At 37.8% G+C, this 23,185-nt stretch overlaps 2 protein-coding genes across 2 annotated transcripts; one reads left to right on the top strand and one right to left on the bottom strand.

Annotated features, from left to right (window-relative positions):
• The first annotated feature begins 362 nt into the window (after window positions 1–362).
• On the top strand, window positions 363–6,802 carry LOC105277997 (eukaryotic translation initiation factor 3 subunit A). The gene is made up of 5 exons (XM_026973908.1): window positions 363–603; window positions 2,145–4,853; window positions 4,983–5,356; window positions 5,638–5,762; window positions 5,889–6,802. The coding sequence occupies exons 1-5, from the start codon at window positions 555–557 to the stop codon at window positions 5,983–5,985; spliced, it is 3,354 nt and encodes a 1,117-aa protein (XP_026829709.1). The 5' UTR covers window positions 363–554; the 3' UTR covers window positions 5,986–6,802.
• On the bottom strand, window positions 6,739–21,616 carry LOC105277995. The gene is made up of 12 exons (XM_011336766.3): window positions 21,468–21,616; window positions 21,061–21,370; window positions 20,615–20,786; window positions 20,308–20,500; window positions 19,953–20,233; window positions 19,605–19,769; window positions 19,440–19,515; window positions 11,529–11,976; window positions 9,271–9,540; window positions 8,817–9,005; window positions 8,434–8,569; window positions 6,739–8,093 (listed from the first exon to the last, which is right to left on the bottom strand). The coding sequence occupies exons 2-12, from the start codon at window positions 21,323–21,325 to the stop codon at window positions 7,955–7,957; spliced, it is 2,334 nt and encodes a 777-aa protein (XP_011335068.2). The 5' UTR covers window positions 21,326–21,370; window positions 21,468–21,616; the 3' UTR covers window positions 6,739–7,954.
• Window positions 21,617–23,185: the final 1,569 nt, after the last annotated feature.

Here is a 23,185-nt window from a genome sequence, read left to right as displayed (position 1 = left end):
CGAAAACGGTTTGAGATATTGAACTGCGGTTTTCGGCACAATATGGCACAAACGTAGCACAATTCAGCACAATCAAGAAAAAGATGAAATTCAAAAAGTGCGGGGCTAACTTCACACACGTTACATTGAAGGCGATTTTATCGTTGCGGTGCGTTCTAAATATGGATGAATATGGACCTTGTAAATACGTCACAACCCAAATAATCCTGATCGAGTTTTCTTAATTCTTACTTATTTAATCGTACGTAATATTCCAGCTGCGAAAACAAGTTTTATTTTATGGCTTTTGGTTTGTCGTCTCGAGCAGCGGCTCGCGAGTGACTCGTCCCACTAGCGTAGTACGGGAAGCCATCTTGTCTTCGGTGGTTGCTCCATTCCCATGACTCTCATCCGGTACACGCGGTCGACACTTCGTACCACTTTGTGCGTTTCCCTGCCCGGAGTATTGTCGCGCGTTTTGCCTACCTTGACGCTTCAGATTCTCCCTCGAGATCCCTCACCTTACTTTTGGTCTTTATGGTGCAAGTGTAGCCGCCATTGCGGGACGCGGGAACATGGCGCGTTACGGACAACGGCCCGAGAACGCCCTAAAACGAGCAAACGGTGAGTTCTGGACGCGTGACTCCGCCTGGTGCCCGGGGTATCATACGGCGTGACATGGCTGATGGGCACTTGGGGCCACTTGGGCCCGTCCGTCAGGAGTTTAGCGCCAAACGAGACAACCTTCGCGATAGATGCGTGCTGCATGGGAAATGGGAGATCATCTTCGCTCGTGATCTCGCTCGCCGAGTGTTAATCATGCTAATCACTTTGCTGTACAGTGAACCTGTCGTTACTTCCCTCTCTCTCTCCCTCCCTCCCCCCCCCTCTCTTTCTCTCTCTTTCTCTGGATATCTCACGATTTTCCACGCATGCATGCGCATTTTTCCATGCCATATGCATTCGCACTCGTCGCCGCATCGTTGGCGATGTGCTCGTCGGATTCTCGTGGAAGGGCGCGTAATTACTGTCGCGAAGATCGCACGTAAAGCGAACCTTACCGCACAGACACTTGCGGCAACATTATTAAAAGAATATCGCAATATTGCTGCGAACTTCTGTGCCGCAGAAGACAGAAGTGAATTTTCACGTTTGATTGAACTACAGATCGTACATCGTTATGCTGAGCTTTGAAAATGTGAGAAGTTTTACGATATTTCGTTGTGCACGTACGTTTTTTTGTGCTCGAAACTAATTAATTCCGCTCGCAAAATAAACGGGATTGTAGTTTGTAGTACTGTAGAATTTGTATTTTAGAAGTTATATTTTATTACATAAGAGTCACAGAAATACTTGTGTGATATTTAAAATAAGATGAACGAGTGAGTCGATCAGTGAATACGTTCTTATAAAACAAATCTTTCTTTTTTTAGACTTTTGCTGTTATGTGCGATTTTTAATTGTATATTTTTGTTATGGACGCAAATATTGCAGTAAACTCCCATATAACTCGAAGGGAGGAGATATGTTGCGCCTCGTATGAATCCGCGTAATACGAATCGTATAGGTTATGCGTGTAATTAGAGGTGCAAATTAATTCGATGATTTTTCGTTGAAGAAATTGAGGCTTTATCTACCTCTTTCTTTTCGTGAGGGAATTGTCAGCTACCCGATAGATGGAGAAAAGATTAGAAAGTGACGATGAATATTTCGAAGTTTTTTGTAACAAAGGCTCTTCAAAAGTACTGACTTAATTTGCGCACCTAGTATTATGTACGCATATAGAAATACTCATAAATCAAGGTTTACGTTTAAATCGTGGCTCGCAAATCTCTTATCTTAATTGCATATCATAAAGAGTAACTGTGCGGTACATGTATGACTGATTTACCATGAACACTGTCACAATTATTCTTATAACTTGTAACTTATAACTTGTTATACAAAATCAGATTATTAAGAGTTTATGATATATTATGGGATAATTAAAAAGAATGCAGGTTGTATATCTTTAATTAGTTTTAATTATATTGTATCTTGTACATGGATGTATCTCTTTTATTACTTGATTCGGATTGTATTATTGTTACTTCAATGTTTTCTTGTTTTTAAATCAATCAATCTGATTTTCGTCTCTAAAAGGAACACGTTTTCTCTTCAAACAGAGTTCATTGAAGTGGGTAAGCCAGCCCGAGCGTTAGACACATTGCAAGAAGTCTTCCGCAATAAGAAATGGACGTACAACTGGTCGGAGTCGGTGTTGGAGCCCATAATGTTCCGATACCTGGATCTCTGTGTGGAGCTGAAGAAGTCGCACATAGCGAAGGAGGGCCTGTTCCAATACAGAAACATGTTCCAGTCTGTCAACGTCGGCAGCTTGGAAAATGTGATACGCGGCTACCTGAGAATGGCTGAGGAGAAGACTAACGCGGCGCGTAAGCAGAGCCAGCAGGCCGTGATCGACATCGACGATCTCGACAATCTCGCCACGCCCGAGAGTATCCTCCTGTCGGCTGTCAGCGGAGAGGACGCGCAGGACAGGAGCGACCGTACCATTTTGACGCCGTGGGTGAAGTTCTTGTGGGAGTCGTACTGCCAATGCCTGGAGTTGCTCAGAACCAACGCGCACGTGGAGACCCTCTATCACGACATCGCGCGTATGGCCTTCCAGTTTTGCCTCGAGTACAGTCGTAAGACTGAATTTCGTAAATTGTGCGAGAAGCTGCGAAAGCACCTCGAGGAGATATGCAAACTGCCGCCGCTTGTGTCGAACGTTTCCATGAACAAGGCGGAGACGCAACAGCTGAATTTAGAGACTCGATTGAACCAGTTGGACTCCGCGATACAGATGGAACTCTGGCAGGAAGCTTTTAAATCGTCGGAGGACGTGCACGGTATGATGAATCTGTCGAAGAAGCTTCCCGTGCCGAAAACCATGGCTAATTACTACCAGAAGCTGGCCATGGTTTTCTGGAAAGCTGGAAACTATCTGTTCCACGCAGCCGCGTTGTTCAAGCTGCTGCAGCTCTCGCGTGAGATGAAGAAGAACATGTCCTCGGAGGAGCAGCAGCGAATGGCGAATCGCGTCTTGTTGGCCACGCTATCGATACCGCTACCGTCCGCGCATCCCGAATTCGATCGTTTCATAGAAACCGACAAAAGCCCGTTAGAGAAGGCACAGAAACTCGCGACTCTTCTGGGGCTCTCGCAACCGCCGACGCGTGTCTCTCTGTTGAAGGACATCGTGCGCTTGAACGTTGTCAGTCTTGCGTCGCCGCAGCTGCAGGAGCTGTACTCGTGGCTCGAGGTGGAGTTCCATCCATTGGAGCTCTGCAGCAGGGTCGATTCCGTTATTCAAACGTTGCAAGCGGACGAGAACAGCCCGCTGATTCAGTACATCCCAGCCTTGCAGGATGTCACGCTCGTACGCCTTGTTCATCAGATCTCGCAGGTCTACCAGACCATACAGTTCTCCAGGCTTCTGGAACTGGCCCAGTTCACTACTGATTTTCACTTGGAACGCCTCTTGGTGGACTGCGTACGCTACAACGACATGCAGATCAGAATAGACCACGGCAAATCGTGCATTCATTTCGGAGTAGACCTTTCGGAGGCCCAACGGGAGGACCATCCGGACGGCCCGGTGCTGCAAGCGATGCCCTCCGAGCAAATACGTTGCCAGCTGGTGAACATGGCGACCGTGTTACACCGCGCGATCAACGTGATCAATCCCAACAAGAAGAAGCTCGAGCGCGAGAAGCTGCGCAGCGCGATGGTCGCGCACTATCACGAGACTAAAATGAAGGAGCATCAGAGAATCCTGGGCCGACACAAGATCATCGAAGAGCGCAAGGAGTACATCGAGCACATCAACACGGTGCGCGAGGAGGAGGAGTTGCGCCGACAAGAGGAGCTGCAACGGCAGCAGATGCTGGCCGAGCAGAAGCGACTTGAGCAAGAGCGCGAGGAGCGCGAGAGAAAGCGCCAGCAGAGCGAGATTCAGCAGATCAAGGATCGTCATCTCAAGGAAAAGATGCAACAAATCTCGCAGACCAGCCACGGACAGAAGGTGCTGAAGAAGCTGGACGAGGACGAGATCAAGAAGCTCGACGCGGAGCAGATCGCGGCGCGAGAAGCCGAGGAATTGCAAAAGGAGCGCAGGGAGATGCAACAGAAGCTGAAATCCCAGGAGAAGAAGGTCGATTACTTGGAGCGTGCCAAACGGCTCGAGGAAATCCCATTGCTTGAGAAGGCTGTGGAAGAGAGGATGCAACAGGCTAAGCAGCTTTGGCATCAACAGGAGGACGAACGGATCGCCGCTGCTATTGAGGAACGGCAGGAAGCCGTTGCGACTCAAGAACGCCTGGCGCGAATGAAGGACGATCACGACAGTTTCCTGGCGAAGATTCTGGATGAACGTAAGAATATATATTTGGAGAAACTGAAGGAGTTTCTCAAGCTATTGAACGAAGAGCGCGCCAAGCGATTATTGAAACGTAAGATGGAGCGCAAGGCCGAGCGTAAAGCGAAGTGGGAAAAGGAGCGCGCCGAGGCTGCTGAGCGAAGACGGCAGGAGGAGTTGCGCATCAAACAGGAGGAGGAGAAGAAACGTCTCGAAGAAGAAAGAGCCAAGAGAGAGGAGGAAGAGAGAATCAGACGAGCCGAGGAAGAGGCCAAGGAAGCCGAGCGTTTGGCCAAGCTTAAGAAACAAACTGAAATCGCCAGAGCCAAGGAAGCCGAAATCGAACGTAAATTGGAGGAGGAACGGCAGAGAGACAAAGAAACGTGGCGACGTACGGATAGAGAGCACGATCGTGATCGTGATCGTGATCGTGAACGCGAACGTGAACGTGAACGCGATAGTTCAAAAATCGGTGAGTACTTTATCTTATTATTTTCAGATACTTCTCTATTATTATTTTATCTTATTATTTATAGATACTTTTTCCATTTACACAATTCGATAAGAGATTTAATTTTCATTACTTTCATTTATATTACAGAGTCGTCATGGAGACGTAATCCCGATAAGGAGTCTGATGGGTTCAAGAATGAAACAGAACGTTGGAAAAAACGTGACGACAAAATCGAAGAGCCGAATTCATGGAAGAGGAGGGAACCGGAAGGCAACCGGCGGGACATGGATAAATGGAGAAGAAGCGACGACACGGACAGATGGAAGAAGGATACTATGCGGGACATGGAGAAATGGAGGAAGGACGATGACAAAGATGATTCTATGAGAGATCGAGACAGACTGGAAAACCGTGGTTTTGACAAAAGAGAAGACCGTGACCGTGACCGTGACCGTGAGCGTGATCGTGATCGTGGTGGTGATCGTGACCGCGATCGCGACCGTGGAATAGATGGACGTGGAGTAAGTACACAGTCTAAATACAATGTACACTTTGACTGCCGTCACGTCAGGAGTCACTGATCACTGGCTCGGCAAAATAAATTCCTTTTGTGCATAATAATGTGTTGCCCAGTCCAAATATGTTACATAATTGTATTATTTCCTTAATTTATTTAGATTTATTTTTGTATTACGACCATGTCAATTTTTACATTTCAATGTTTACTCGTTTTATTTTCTTGATTTTATTACATCTTTTTCATCACAATATTTTGCAATATTTCTATTTATTGCTTTTACAGATACGTGATGTGCCGCGTGAACGTGAACGTCGTGGTTATCGTCGTGACGAACCAGTACGCAATATCAGTCAGGACTGGCGAAAACGTGAACCTCAAGACTCTCCAAAAGAGCCACCCAAGCGCGAGTGAGTACCCAGACGGCAATCGAATATTGCATTATGTGCAACAAATTTTCCGCGAGTTTTACAAACATTCGATAAAGTTTTTTACTCTAAGATTTTTATTTTCGCATTTTTTTTCTCTTTTCGCAGACGAGATGATCGTAAGGATGACAGACTTCCACCTAGACCTGATGATAGAAGGCGACCACTGGAAGATGACGGCTGGTCGAAAGTTAGTCGGCGCTAATATCTGACACTGACAACCAATCATATAATCGTTTAACGTAGAAGCAGATCATACTATAGGCAGATAGATTTTTTATCTGATAACGGAAGTCTATCAATTTTTATTGTTTCGTGAATGGCTTTATTCTCTCTCTAGACAGTAAAGTGAGACACGTCGGGGAAGCAGTGGAGAGTTGCGACTCTTCCTCATGTATTACGCGAATTAATTACAGCCATTATTTATGTGCTTCTGTCTGACGTGTTCTGCTTCTGTCTAGAAAAATAAAGCTTTGTAGAAAACAATAAAAATGTTACATATACATATATATATATATATATACATGCATGTATGTATGTATACGTATATACATATATACATGCTTGCTTAGGTATAGGATGGCAAGGTATGTTGATTTCATTGTGCAAAACAGGAGGAACGAACCTGTTTATGTGCGTGTGTACTTGAAATATCTAATTAAGGCGAAAGTTGAAAGAAGGTCTGGAGGTATCAATAAAATTCTCTCGTGTCCTACTACTTCGTAAAATTCTTTTGCATTATCTCGCGTCTTTTGTCACGTGTTTCCTCAGCAGCAAAATGTACGGTTCCCGACGATGATAGAACTTACAACTTACTAATGATTTTTGTAATATACTTAGGATTGTATAATACATGAGTTATTGGAGTAAACTGGCTTATACATATGTATATACAATATGTTTGTATGTATGTATAAGGACGGAAGAAGAGAAACGAACCACGCACGAGGACAATGTACAATGTAATTTCATTCGCTTTATTATAACATTTCGTTACAATAATAAATACATTTTTCGTGAGCAAGCGCTTTCTTTCATTGTATTTACACTTTCCGATATGCTCCACGTGTAGTTTAGGAATTTACGACATCGCATTTACTTATTAGATATTTCTTTAATTATTTGGATTATACGTAGTATATATTGTCGTTCGCAAAAGCCCAGTCAAAACAATCGCCTTGGAAAAAAACTAATAAAATATAGAAAAACGATTTTTACTGTGAAATATGGGAAATTTAGAATATAATAGCACATATAATTTATAAATCTGTATATCAATACTTATACTACTATCTAATGATAGAAATTCATTGAACGAAGGACACAGTAATTGTTCAGATTGCGGTCTTATCAATAAGAAAATATAATATATATATAACTTACATACAATAAAATATTTGTCCATGCTCAATTTCATCCGTTTACGCGGTATTAAGTAAGAGGTATGGAAACTTGAATCGTAATCGACCATAAGTAAAACGTGTTCTTCATGAATTTAGTAAAAAAAAGTATAATCTAATATAATTGATGCACATATCTATAACAGGACTATATAATAATACCATTGTAATGCTGTTATCTAATTTATATATATACGCTTATGCAATATTGTAATAATATATAACGTTTCAACTTTTTACTAATTTAAACTTATTTTTAAATCTGCACGTTTTTATAGATCGTTATAAGATCTATTATCATGATAATGGAACAATCGTAAAGCAAAAATTACTTTAAATCAGTGAGATGCAAAAGCGAGCTATCCGACATCAGTTAAAAAAAGTTTGCGATACGAATACTCTGTCGTGATTCGTACGTCATGCATTCATACTCGTTGCGACGAGAATCGCTCTCTATTAGCGCGACTCACGCTTCCACAATCAAATACTCATACTTACATTCTATGCTCAGACCGTAGATATATTTGCCACGAATAAATTATACCTAGGCAAGAAATTACTTGGCAGATATCTAGGAACTGTGCGAGGCACAAATCTGCGTGAACGAATATCGCTATCTGGCAGCATACCGCTGTTTAATCTCCGCTCACTTGACTCGCGACTTCGGGAATTTTTCATACAGGCGTATTTGAATTCCAGAATTCCTTTGCATTTCAGCGTAATTGAAATATTTAAATGTCCGCGTGAACGTTAATGTTATTTATATACTAACGTTTAATATAACATTATCGCTGCGGCGGTTTTTTCTTCAAGCGCCGGTATTGGTTCCAAACAATCATCTTTCTTTTTACCCGATCCCCAGCCGACGAGCGCTATGCTGATAAGATGCACAACACCAGCGCTAACGACGAGCCTAAATGGGGAGAAACATATATCAATTTACTTAAATTTAAATTTTACGACATGATAATGAGAGAAAAGAATTTGAAAACTCTGAAATTAATTCTGGAAGTTTTCCCATTTATATTTTATATATATATATATATATAAAAAATATAAATGGGAAAACTTCCAGAATTAATTTCAGAGTTTTCAAAATCTTACTTAAAATCTTATGGTATTAGAAGAAAACAGGATATATATATATATATCCTGTTTTCTTCTAATACCATAAGATTTTAAGTAAGATTGTAAGTGAGAATTTATGGGTTCCTTTAATAGAAAAAATTACTTCTAATAAAAAGACATCTTACCAAAATGAGTAACCGAGCTCAGCAGAGCCCTCGCTGGTCCACATATTGTCGATATCCTCTTTCGGAAGCACATTGGCATACAGTCTTGTGTAATACTGCGCCAACCAAGTGCAAGTGCTTGCTAAGCACATTAATACTGAAAGTAAATAAATTAAACAGTGAGGTACCCTGCATTGTACATATAAAACGTAGGTGTATCGATATTTTCGATAAAATCCTTATAAAGCATGATTATATATTTTTATTTTTTTAAATCCCTCGAATCAAAGTAAACAAAAAAAACGAAAGAAAATGACTGTGAAAATGACTTAAGATTAAAATTCGAATTTTGATAATGCTAATGAAAGGAAAAGATTTCTTACATCTTTTTAGAAAATACTTACGCGTCAATATATTTATAAAGTATACGCCCGGGATAGATAAAATCTTTGACCTTGGTGAAGTGGCAGTATTTAAAACCGCTAAGAGTGCGGCGAGAGCGGCCGCTAAGAGAGCAGCCGCGGTCGTTGTTAAGGTGCCGATCCAGAGAGCCCACGACATCACCGAAGGATCTTGCCGGATCATTTGAGGAACTGAAAAATATTGCATTATTTTTTAAATATAAAAGTACACAGATCATTTTTTATATACGCACGCGCGTGCGCTTGGTGTTTTTTTTTGTTTTTTTTTTTTTTCAAAAAAGAAGCATTAATTTGCACGCCTAATATATTATAGATTTGCATGCTACTCGAGGCTGCGATATCCCGTTCCAGCACGCAAGGAATCTCACGATTACAAGCAAAACGTAAACCGCGTTATGTACATACACAAAGAGAAAGGCGAGAAGGACTGACATACCAGATACGTGATACGTCCTCCATCCGTAAGCAACGTTCAGTTCCTTTTTGCCTTGCAACAGACCGAAGTGTACGCGGCCGGCGCTTTCCTGGGGATTCGGCGTTCTCCACGGTCGCGCCTCGACCCAATGCTGCGTCACGAGAGCGGCACACACGAGCCCGCCACCCAGCAACGACAGGAAAAACGTCGCGAAAATTGTTCCTCTCCGAAACATCGACGTCATTCTCGGGTCGCGAGACGATGCTCCGGCTCTCGGGAAGTTCGCGAATACTGCAAAGCAGAGGAAAGATGACGTTGACAAAAAAATAATAAAAAGATAATCAGAGCAATAATAAAAGATTTTAATGTAATAGAATTAAATTATTTATACGTAATTTATATTTTTTCTATATTTATAACTTATTATTTGATATCTATATTTTTACGTATTTCCATTATCATTTTATTGGAGTCTTAAATTCTTTTTACATTTGTCTTTCTTGATTTCTACCGCAAATTTTGATTTTTACATTACAATACGCAGTGCGATTCTTTTCTCTCTAGGCTATTTTCTCCACTTGTTTAGTTGATTCGAGAAGCGTGTAACTTGTCTTCGTACGCTTCCGCACTAAAAAACGGAGAAAGACGAGACATTCCTCGTCATGAATCTCGGTAATCTACTTGACGACACTCGCTATGTAAATTATGCCACATCAGAAACTATGTCGCTTTCGCAACAATTATTTGGTCTCCTAGAAAAAGCTGCAGGCGTGAAAGTGCTTTGAAAGCAAAACTTTCGAAAGATATATTATCTCGTGTGCAACCCTTATTAAAATAAAAATAAATCTTCTGCCCAAACATGTTACAACTGTTATAAAAAAATGTAACAAGGAAATGTTTATAGAATTTAAATACTGAATAAAATACAGAGTTTTTTCGGAGTCAATGAGAAAGACAGGATGTCGATATAAATTGGAGATTCTAAGAAATCTGGAAAAACATCCGAAAGTTCAAGAAATGTTGCATCGCTCTCTTATCTTAATTAGCGTTATCACGCGTTTTTTAATATATATGTTACAAAATCAAAAAATATTAAAAAGCATTTCTTATTGGGTTGATCGAAAAATCCGTGCCAATTTTTTTAGCAAAATTCAAATAAACTTTATATTAATTCTTAATATAATACAAAGTTTTGAGTTACCGGAAGGTAATCTACACGGGTAGATCTTTTTAGCAAAATTACAAAAAAAACTTTGGTCCTACAAACATAGACTTCATTAAGCCATTCAACTTTGTCCTATGCAATTTTTTTATCTTTAACTGAATAGGAGTTATAGTCCGTGCCAATTGCGCAAGTCGTTCTTATATAACATAAAATATGTAAAAATGTTCCTATAAATATTTTCTCATTAAATTTATATTTGCTTTTTTATGTTACAATATTAATAGAAAGGAAGTGAAATAAGAAGGAAAAAGAAACCTTCACAATTTACATGCAATTGTGATAATTAAAATACATAAATCTCTCTTTGATTGACTATTAGAAAAAATACATAGCAGATAGTTCATTTGCAATAAAGCGTGAATAGCTATCTTGGTGAAATTTAAAGTTTTCTTTTAGATAGCGGAGGAAAAGCACGCACGCTGTTGGACGATGTAAATCCAAAGTAAACGCACGATCAGACACATGATAAAATTTAAAATCTTCTATTTAGATAATTTGTCTGTGTTCTAAATTTAAATAAAAAAGAAGTTTTAAATCGAAATTGCAAGTTTCCTGAGCTCTGAGTCTATGAGAAATCTTTAAAATTTAAATACCGTCATTAGAGTTACTCGAAGTATATATTACAACATATGCCAGTCGAAGTTACACTTCTTGTTCTTATCTTATGTATACACGAACATGCGTAAATGTAAAAGCATAATCCCACAATTGTTCAAACACCTTTCCTTTCTATGCGAAAATTATGGCGCAATTATTTTACAAACTCACAATTAGTAGCTAATAAAGTGTCTCAAGAAATGATCTTGTAATTGTTTACATCATAGGATAAACTTTAATAAATAACAACAGAAATTAAAAAGTAGATACTAATAATGTAGTTCTTACTTTCAAACTGCCTTAAATTTATTTTCCGCAAATAGCGATTGCTCTTCGCAAAGTTATTTCATTATAAAGTTACGCAGCCAGAATGATAGAGAATAAAAACATTTCGAAATTTGAGGCAGTTCGAGAATAAGCCTCCCCTCCTAAGAAACTGAAAGAACAGCATAGTAACCTTGACCCTGCCTCTCCGCGAAGTGCACCTGGTTCAGGCTGCGGGAGAATTCTCCTTGCTTGACCTTCTGCGAAAAGTCGACGTTGCTGAGGCGCTTGGGAAACTTGGCGCAGCAATGATTGCCGCGCGATTTGGCCGTCCTCAGTAGCGATGACGGTGCGGCGGCGGGCTTCGGTCTCTTAGCGAAGGCGTAAGGTATCGTGTACGGTTGCGCCACGTAAAAATATATTGGCCGGTAGTCCTCGTGCAGTTGCGGCTGCTGCGCATTGAAGCCGCCGCCGCCGTTGATGGTGGTGCAGCAACCAACGTTGCTGGTGTACACGCTCGGTGCGCCGTTGCTGCACGCGTACGAGTTCGCGTAATACGCCCCGTAGTGACGGTTCGCCGTTTTTCGCGAATTACCTTCCACGGTTCTCGACGAGAAAACAGGATCGTTGCACGAACTTCGCTTTCGTTAATTAACGAGTTAATTAATTCCTTTAACCGACCAATCTGGCGAATTTTATTAATTACTAAGCACACAACGTTTCAGCACTTTCGACCATGCTTCTGGTCCTTATCAAGTGAACATCAGATTTCCTTTCGTCGGTTCGTTCTATCTGCCAACTTCCGTTCTTCCTCTTTTCCTCTCCAACGACCGATCTATATCCGTTTGATTCTAAGCGCGAGATGAGTGCGGTAGCGTGACCGCAAGGAACGGACCTAATACTGATTTTCCATCTACGATTGTTAATTTTAAGATGGTCTTGCCCTTGCTGCGCAACAACTCTTTCTTCCAACGCACTTCCGAATTTGTTTCCAATTTTCTGCTAGCAATCTTTGCGACACGATCATTAGGTGTCACTTCCGGCAGCTTCTCCGTTGATCAGCATCGCATGGCACGAGAATTTTATCCACCGACTTCCAGATGAAAGCAAGGCAATCCTGTTTTTCAACAAGTGATACGTTGTCTATTTTTATTTAACATCGCAGGCATTCTCTTGACTCATCTCGCCGTATTCATAGGATTTTAAGTCGCGGAAGAGAGGGACTTAACGTTTTCTCATCAACTTTGCGAAAGATCGATCGATCGATAATTGTTCGATTGTTAAATTCGATTGAAGCCTTCCTCGCGACTGACGAAATGAGTCAACGGAATGTTGAATTGGAAATAAAAAAAATCTTAATCTCGAACTGAAAGAAAAAAAATGTTGTCTTTTTCTCTTCTACCTGAAGACTTACTGAAAATCACCTAAATGGACCGCCATTCGAGCGAAAACCTCGCTAAAATCTTTTGTCATATCCATTTGAATATGTTACAAGCTATGTACTCTTACTTCGGCAGTATATATACTAAAGTATGTATACTAAAAATTGTTACAATCCTGATTCTGTGAAGCAGAATTTTCGTTGAACTTCAAGCCACAACCTTTTGTCATCTTCGAACAAGACATAAAACCGAGGGGTTGGTCACTAGCGGTTATAGTGTACAAAAATTACCCTTGATACGGATTACCTTTAAATTACCTCAGATTCCTTAAGATTACCTAATACTACAACAGTTCGATCAAATAACTTGGCAAAAGTTTCAATTTACTGTCAAAATTCATCAATGCCGTATTTTCCGTATTGATTTCAGCCGGTAGTTCCCTCGATGTTGTTCAGAATTTTCCATTTTGATCGATTTCGATAATAAAACTAGAAAAAAATAATAAACTAGCACAGAGCAAAAGAATCAAGCACAGAGTAGGCAGCTCGGCGGACATATAGACCCGAAAACATATGAAAGGTTGCGTTTCCGATATTTGGTTGTCTCTTGGCGGATAGATATACTGAATATACAGGGTGTCCCATTTTATATTTGTCAGTAAAATATTTCGATACGACGTCGTTTCAGAGAAAAATGTTTCAGACAAAAGTCGTTTGGTTCGAAGGGGGCAAGATGATGATATTCTCAATTTAATTGTAGATGGCGCCACTTTCGAGATTTCATCATGGCGGCCATTTTTTTAAATGGAAGTCGATTTTTCTCTCTAAGTAAAAGTTGTAGCTGACAATGAGGCGAATACAACGGTTTTTTGTTTTTTGAAATTGGACCATTTTTCAGTGAGTTACAGCGTTTCAAAGTTTATAGCGTCTCTCCATGGTTTTACTGTCATTGGAAGAACATTTTCGTCGGAGAATTAGATTATGTCAAGAGGTTAACGGTGCCAACATTGAACATCTTTTAAACTAAACATTTATAGTAAATCAAGCACCCCAATTGTGAGAGGCAAGGGGACTCACATTAAATAAGCACCCCAATTGTAAGAGGCAAGGGGACTCACATTAATAAAGCACCCCGAAGGGAACAGAAACCTACTACGTCCACGCCGTTGTTCCTAGGTAGCGCTAAAAGTAGGATAGTTGATAGAACGGTACACTTTGGGTAATGCAAATGCCGGCAGTATTGTAACTTGTAGTTCTCATAACTCGAATAATATTTAACGAAAAAATACTTTATTATAGTGTTTTGAAAAGCTCTCGAGATAAGCTACAAGACTGTATAATGAGAAATAAAGAGATCCATTAAAAAAAAAGTTAACCTTCACATAAACCTTGACAGGTGCACCCAAGGTCAAATCAGTGGCAGCATCTTATGTCCCCCTTGAAGTCATAAAACTTTTGTAAGAAACATTTTTCGATACAAGATTTGGTTTATGTGTATACTTAAATTATAAAACAGTATACTTTGGAACGCTGTAACTCACTGAAAAATGGTCCAATTTCAAAAAACAAAAAACCGTTGTATTCGCCTCATTGTCAGCTACAACTTTTACTTAGAGAGAAAAATCGACTTCCATTTAAAAAAATGGCCGCCATGATGAAATCTCGAAAGTGGCGCCATCTACAATTAAATTGAGAATATCATCATCTTGCCCCCTTCGAACCAAACGACTTTTGTCTGAAACATTTTTCTCTGAAACGACGTCGTATCGAAATATTTTACTGACAAATATAAAATGGGACACCCTGTATATCGCGCATGGTATCACGATTACCTTAGATTACCTCAGATTATCTGAGACTACCCTAAGAATTATCTAGCCCTTGTACAAACATTACCTCAGTGACCAATCCCTCGCATAAAACTTTTGTATGCACGTTTTGCCTTAATCACAGCGAGATAATATTTTTGCCTCTTTATTCACGATATTGCATAATACGATTCCTCAATTAAAGCGTATCTCGAATATAAATAATCAATTTTAAATGTAACAATTAAGCAGTTTTTAAAAATAAAGTCAATCTTATTATTTAATCGTCGGACTATTTATTTGAAAATATCGAAATTATTTATTTGGAAAAATTATACTTGCATATCGTTATTATTATCGTATGTAAGTATAATATTTCCAATAACGTTTCCTTCCTGCGCTACTTTAGATGCTGACTCTTCTGCGCTACAGCAACCGGTTCAGCAATAGCGCGGACCGTTCATGCATTTTTCTCGCCATACGATACATGCCTCGCGTGACGTAATCCTCTAGATGTGCATGACTCTCAGGGCATCGGACGGAAAGGTGCATCGTGGCTTGTCCCGGTATGTCCTGCGCGCGAAACTAGGACACGCAGCTGATCACGTTACTTGCTATGTTTAATTTTCCCGCTAGTATTATTTAAATTTCATAAACGTTCTGATTTTAAACCGATTTCAGCCTTAGTCGACAAGTTTTTCCCCAAAAAAGAAAAATTTCGACGAAATTTCTTCAAAAAAAGCACCGAATTAATTTACGCAGCTAATATAAGTACATTCGCGATGGCATAAGTTTTATTTCACATAAAAACTTGAAAAATCTTAAAAAAAAGTTTTATTTCAATAAAAACTTTAACGCGCTTTTGTGAAGCCTGATTCCAGATTGGTTGGGGAAGGCACAAGATTCAACTTGATATGGTTCATAACGAAGATCGTGGCTTGAAGTTCAATGAAAATTCTGCCTCGCAGAATTAGGATTGTAACATTTTTTAGTATATATAATTACATACTGCCGAAGCAAGGAAGTACAGAGTGTAACATATTCAAATGGGAAACTTTCGAAATGTGCACGTTACGCGTCAATTAGTAGAATGCAACGACAGCCTCATGAATAATTTAATGCTCAACGGTGTTTCATTGTTGTACACCGATGGCATTGTGATGTGTGTAATGCATCGGCTCATTATCATTACACATATTATTCGCTTTACAAAGATCGAACAATACTACCGCATGAAAATGCAAAAGCAGCGCGCGAAAACTGGAATTTAATGTCGCACGATTTTTAAACTGTGATAATACATATAGTTTTATAAACTCTAATGTATCTTAAATTAATTTGATTAATAATTTTGCTGAAACTGAATGTTCTCGGAAAGCAACTTTGTTATCTAATTTATAAATTGATTTATAAATCAAGACTACATTTAACATGTAATTTTGTGTGTAAGATTAGATAAAATTAATATTAATTAGATAAGATTAAAATTATTATAGCAAATTTTGTTTTTGTTAAATTCATCGCGACAGCTCGCAACGAGATACTCTCAAAACGATCGATCTCCAAAGATGCCCACGCACAAGATCGAAAAAGTTTGAAAGTAATTTTGTATCGCCTTTTTTATTTATGTATCGCTGATGTAGAAATTAAATTTAAATCAAAATTTAATATGGTAAGTAATTTTCTACAAAATGCATAAGAAACAAAGAAAATAATTGCAGTTATGTATCATCTCTCTATAGACACAAATAGTCCCGTCATTATTATTTATATATCCTTGAAAAGAATGATTTACAAAATAAATTAATCGCGAGGTTGCAGACAAACAAAGTAAGCGATATAAAACATCCGTTACATTCCGTAACTCGATTTACGGAATGAAGACGAGCGGAAGATTCGCAACACTCTTGCGAAGTTTAAGCCATTTAGTGAATTTGGGCTATTAAATTAACTAAGTAGGTTAAATTTAAGCTATTTTTGCCTCGCTCTTCAATATCTCTCTGTCAAGCAAGAGCAAGCAGAATCTTCTAATTACTTCACAGGTAACTTCAACTTCAATTGCGAAGTTTAAGCTATTTAGTCAATTTTGGCTATTAAATTAACTAAAAGTAGCTTAAATTTAAGCTATTTTCGCCTCGCTCTTCAATATCTCTCTGTCAAGCAAGAGCAAGCAGAATCTTCTAATTACTTCACAGGTAACTTCAACTTCAATTGCGAAGTTTAAGCTATTTAGTCAATTTTGGCTATTAAATTAACTAAGTAGCTTAAATTTAAGCTATTTTCGCCTCGCTCTTCAATATCTCTCTGTCAAGCAAGAGCAAGCAGAATCTTCTAATTACTTCACAGGTAACTTCAACTTCAATTGCGAAGTTTAAGCTATTTAGTCAATTTTGGCTATTAAATTAACTAAAAGTAGCTTAAATTTAAGCTATTTTCGCCTCGCTCTTCAATATCTCTCTGTCAAGCAAGAGCAAGCAGAATCTTCTAATTACTTCACAGGTAACTTCAACTTCAATTGCGAAGTTTAAGCTATTTAGTCAATTTTGGCTATTAAATTAACTAAGTAGCTTAAATTTAAGCTATTTTCGCCTCGCTCTTCAATATCTCTCTGTCAAGCAAGAGCAAGCAGAATCTTCTAATTACTTCACAGGTAACTTCAACTTCAATTGCGAAGTTTAAGCTATTTAGTCAATTTTGGCTATTAAATTAACTAAAAGTAGCTTAAATTTAAGCTATTTTCGCCTCGCTCTTCAATATCTCTCTGTCAAGCAAGAGCAAGCAGAATCTTCTAATTACTTCACAGGTAACTTCAACTTCAAGTGCGAAGTTTAAGCTATTTAGTCAATTTTGGCTATTAAATTAACTAAAAGTAGCTTAAATTTAAGCTATTTTCGCCTCGCTCTTCAATATCTCTCTGTCAAGCAAGAGCAAGCAGAATCTTCTAATTACTTCACAGGTAACTTCAACTTCAAGTGCGAAGTTTAAGCTATTTAGTCAATTTTGGCTATTAAATTAACTAAAAGTAGCTTAAATTTAAGCTATTTTCGCCTCACTCGTCAATACTTCTCTGTCAAGAGCACGCGGAGCACAGTTCTCTCCTCTCTGTTTTAATTACTTCACAGTCAACTTCAACTTCGACTGGTATGGCACTCGGGCACTCGTTTCGGCGATCTCAAGCGCGATCAGGATGCCGCGCACCAACGAAACAAAACCGGCGCAGCGTTAAAGGGCGATTTGCGCGAGAAGTGCATCCCCGCGAGGAACGGGAGCAACGCGAGAGAAATTTTGCCTGCGTCGCTTCAGCATTGTTCGTGTTCCGTTCCGCTGCTCCGCCAACGGCGCGTGCTTCTCTCACGTTTGCCGTGTCTGCCTTCGAACGAGCGGCAGGCCCGAGTAAGCGAGAGGCCTCGCGCGACACATCGACTTTGCTCACGATTTTTATGACAGTCCTTCGATTGCTGCACTACGTCGTTTCAGGCGAGAATTTAGCTTTATACCTGCCCGACGGCACTCGCGATCCAACATAGTTCTCACACACACGACACACGCGCGCGCGTTTCAGATCCAACTGAACTTCGGGCCACCGCGGCTCCTTCGCCTCCTTCTCTTCAGGCTCTTCAGCCTCACTTGGCGCGGACAGGTGCTACAGATGGCAGCACTTTGCAATCGGTCGCTCGATTCGCTTACCGATTTCGTTTAAGGGGATGCTGGAGTTGCTAGTGAACTATTTTTTCACTATAGCGATGGTAATTGCGGTTTCGAAAATTCTCTTTATTGCTTGCGTAGAATAAAAAATCCTTTTCCACAAATGAAGTATAGATAGAAAGAAAGCCCGCTCTACAGGACTTTATATTCAAAATGGAAAAAAGTTAGAAAAGACAAATGCAAGTTTTTAACTTTTTTCCATTTTGAATATAAAGTCCTGTAGAGCGGGCTTTCTTTCTATCTATACTTCATTCGTGGAAAAGGATTTTTTATTCTGCACAAGCAATAAAGAGAATTTTCGAAACCGCAATTACCATCGCTATAGTGAAAAAATAGTTCACTAGCAACTCCAGCATCCCCTTAAAGAGATCCTGCATCTCAAATTATAGCTATATGGGATCTTAGTTACCTGATCCTACCGGATCAAATATCAAACTTGCGGAAACGGATTTTACAGTGTCTGTTAGAAATTTTGTTTTCTGCCAGCAAAAATCTAACACGCTCTAAGAGAATAAGACAGCGAATTAGTGGCAGAAATCGACCAAGATCTATTGTTTACGTTCGCCGGTATATTGTTAATATTTCGCGTGTTTCCTTATGTACCTTCTTATCAATTATCAATCTATTAATTATTAATTATTAGTTAACTTATAAATGTTACTAATTATACATGTACGCACACACATATACGAGTGTGTTAAAATGATAATGTATTTTCTATTAATGAGATTCGCTCATCGTTGTCATCTATTATTATTATCATCTATTTGTGTGAAAGAATGTACTTATTATTATAATTTTTTCGAAACGATTAATGTATATTTAAATATAAAAGAAGTACAATATTTATCAAGTTTACCTTTTCTGGAAAAAAATAAGACGCTAATTTTTATTAAGTTTTATTTTATATATTTTAGAAATAAACGTTGTGTTTATTACAATTGTGTCTTGCTGAATCAGGGTTCGTTAAAATTAGTTAAAAATTTTTCATGCACTTAGAATTACAGACGATTACTGTATTCACAATTGTCCCACATTGCAACGTTGCTACAAGCTTCTGTGTTGTACTATGGGATTATAGAAAATTATATACATACACTTAGCAATTTTTCTCTTTAGCCTTGTTGAGAAAAGAAAATTTTAGTATATGTTAACTACGCTTAACAATATGTACACATGCATAATATACATATATACGGATTTAATAATTTGTCAAAAAAGATTGTTCTGCTTCACTGGACTTTACAAATATCAGGAAAGCCGGAGTACCGCCACGAACTATAAATCTGAAACGTTTATTTCCATTGTTAACACTGAACTTTGTTATAATTATATAATAATGTTATAATTTCAAAGATATATATTCTCTACATACTGCTTATTCTGTAATATTTTATTTAATGTAAGTTGGACATCAACTTTATGAACGGAGCATTTGTTTTTGCCCTCAAAGTACACGTTTATATTTTCAACAGTATAATGATGTTTTACATCCCACTCCGGAGGCTCTTCGAACAATTTTGCCAAGTGCTCTATTAATCTACAAACAAGGAAGAAATATATTTTCAGACTGTAATAATACAAACTGAAAATAATTGCGACATTACACATTTTTTAAATAAATTTTTTCGCAATTTTAAGTTATAATTCAGTGACTAATTACCATAAAATAAAAAGATATTGGAAAACCTATTCTTAATATCTCAAGAGACAAGAAACTTACGATGCATCTTCATGAAAATTTTGTATGAAATCAGTTTGCTGCGATTCTGGATATAAAATTATCACTGGCCATACAAGCTTATCCTTTTCGTCGAAATGTACTCTACATTGCGCTATTTGCGGTGCTTGTGGCTCCAGATCTTTCAGTTCCAAGTTTCGTTTACCATCCGTTGTTTCTAGATTGATGCCTCTCTGCCAAATTGCTTCCAGCAATTTCTCTTTCTCATTATCCAACTTTCTCTCAAGTTTTTCCTGTTTTCTCTTATCTCTTAAGAAACGTTCCTACATTGACATTAAAAATTAGCTAAAATTTTATGCCTTTGTAATTGAACTTTATATTCATTGACACTCCTTACCCTTGCAGCCGCAGCACCCGATTTTAACTTTAGTATTGCTTTATCAGTTGGACTATGATTAAGAAACTGATCGCATAAATCAATGCACTGATCGTAATTCTTAATATGATAACTACAGGTAGCAGCTCGATTTAAAGCCTTCCAATATTGTGGGTTTAACTTTAAAGTTAATTTGCAATCATTTAAACTTGATCTGTAATATTTACCATGTTAAAACATACATAAAATGTAAAGTATTAATATTTTAAGACATAAGCATTAATAATTAAAAAGCATAAATTATTAATACATGATATCTGTAATATACCTATAATTTTGCAACATAAAATGAGCCGCAGCTCTGTTATTATAAAGTTGTGCCATCAGATTGTCATCTTTGCATTTAGTTTTTATTCCCTCAGTGTAACTAAGGATGGCAAGACGATACTTTTTGTATTTATAATTAAAGTTACCATCCTCTTTGTAATTGTTTGCTAATTCTATAGATAAAGCAAATTTGCATAATATAGTAAGCAATAACGAATATTTTCCATGTATTATAATCTTTTTAAACATATATTTTTTCCATTTTTTTACACGTTTTGTACAAATTTTTTTATTTATTAACTTACAAATGTTCTACAAAATTTCAATAAGTAATAGCATTACGTATAAATGTAACAAGCAGTCTGTAACTTATATTAGTTATTATTAATATTATTATTAATAGTGGGAGTACATGATAATATTTAATAATAATGTTAAAAAGCATACCTTCAGGGGTATTCTCGTCCTCTCCGTACTTAAGCTGTTGCAGTCCCTCCATCAATGGAGACAATTCTTCGCCAGGTTCCGGCGCTTTTTTCATGAAAAAAGGATGTTTTTCCATTTCTTCTTGCCATTTGTCTTCCGGCCATCCTTCCGTATAGCTCTTCTTTTCTAGATTACTTATATATTCGTCTAATTCAGCATCCAGTTTAGCAGCGAGTTCCAAGCGTTCAGCTTCCGTCCAGGTTCTCTCTTCACTTATTTTGTCCATTCTTTCAAAATTTCTTCTCAAAAAGCAGAAATAGCTTTACAATACCTGTATTTCAATGCCAACAAGTTTGTTTGTTATTTCTATTTAACGAATAACTAACAATTATAATAACTCTAACTAAATAATTATAACAACTACTAACAATTATAATAACAATGAATAATAATTAGATTATATTATTTTAATTTACATATTCGCACAAAACATTCGTGTGAAATATAACCATAATAAATAAAACCATGTGGAAACATAACCACAAAATTAATGCTAGTTTTTTCTGAACATCCTAGGAGCATAGAGTTATGTAGACTGCGCATCCTAGTAATTTTTTACTTCGCAAAGCCGAGAGAGATAGAGAATGAATTCTCTCTTCTCTTTGTATATATTTCGAAAATTATTCGAAAAAAATAATTTTTTCAAAACTTTGTATAATCGATTTTGTATAGTCGATAATTAATACAATAATTACTGTGAACGCATGCATTTCTTTCCATAGATTGAAATTCAATTCTCTATTTCTAATTTCAATGCTAGAAATCGGTTCGAGAAATGTGTAGCCAATCAACTTGCACTTTTACGGAAAAGTTATAGCAGAGAGAAACCTGAGAGCGGCCACCAGCCTCCACGGGCACATTTCCTGACGTTTGACGCGCCGCCTGACAAAGTGGACGTGAACTAGTTCGTTACGCTCGGTAATGATATATGATTCGTGTCCAAACTATTCATAAGGAAGCTTTCCCATGTAAACTCTACTTTCGAACGAGTCATAGTGCGTTCGAAAGGGAAGGTAAAAATATTAATGTCGTGTTCGAGGGTTTGGGTGTATGAGCCTTGGTTTCGGAAAAATTTACATCTAAAAGTGAGCATTTTCCAGCGGTACGAAAAGTACTATGAATAGCTACAATTCGGCGTGAAGTGTGGTAGTCTAGTGGCTAAGCGCAAGACTCGTATTTTGCCATCCGCGCAAGTTGGGTTCGAGACCGAGTTGTGATAATTTTTTTTCTTCGGATTTTTGTTTCTTTGTGTTTGCATTATATTTTTTTATTATGTAAATAATGATTTATTATGTTTTATTATATTTTGGAGGTATACGTATATAATGAGACATAAACATATACATTTAACATTTGTAAACTTTTTATTTATTTATATAGTTTGTATACTGTCGAGTGTTTATTTATTATAAAATTCTGACTCATTAAAAAAAAGTGTCAACCTCTGTGCCTATGACTGTACAGTGTTGCGGATGAAAATTTATATAAAAGCATTTATGTTTTTTATGCTTTTATATAAATTTTCCATCCGCAACACTGTACAGTTATGTAAGAATTTTATAATAAATAAACACTCGACAGTATACAAACTATATAAATAAATAAAAAGTTTACAAATGTTAAATGTATATGTTTATGTCTCATTATACATATACGTCCCAGGCAGCACATGTTAGCCTAATATATGTTTCTTAGACGTATCTAATGTCTAAGAAACATAAAGTACCATTTAAGAAACGGTTTAAATAGAAACCGTTTTTAGACCTCAATTTTAAAAACGTATTTTTCACCTTTCCACAGAAACGAAAAATGTGTTTTATTAAATTGATTCGAAATTATATAATTAATACAAAAAAAATAGTAATTTCTACTTACTTTGCGAGTATTAATTATTTTTACATCATACGTTTCAATGTACTCGATTATGGAACAAGAGACAAAAATCAACACAAGTGTGTGTGATTCCCACCTCTGATTCACCAAGCGACCGATAGATGGCCAGGCCAGACGTGACGTTCTCGCAAGTAACATTTGTGTTATCACCTTATAAATAACCATCCGGAAAACCGATCCAATACTCTTTTTT

The sequence above is a fragment of the Ooceraea biroi genome, chromosome 1, assembly GCF_003672135.1.
Source record: "Ooceraea biroi isolate clonal line C1 chromosome 1, Obir_v5.4, whole genome shotgun sequence".
Lineage (NCBI taxonomy): Eukaryota > Metazoa > Arthropoda > Insecta > Hymenoptera > Formicidae > Ooceraea > Ooceraea biroi.
This window is presented reverse-complemented; position numbering and strand designations above follow the sequence as displayed.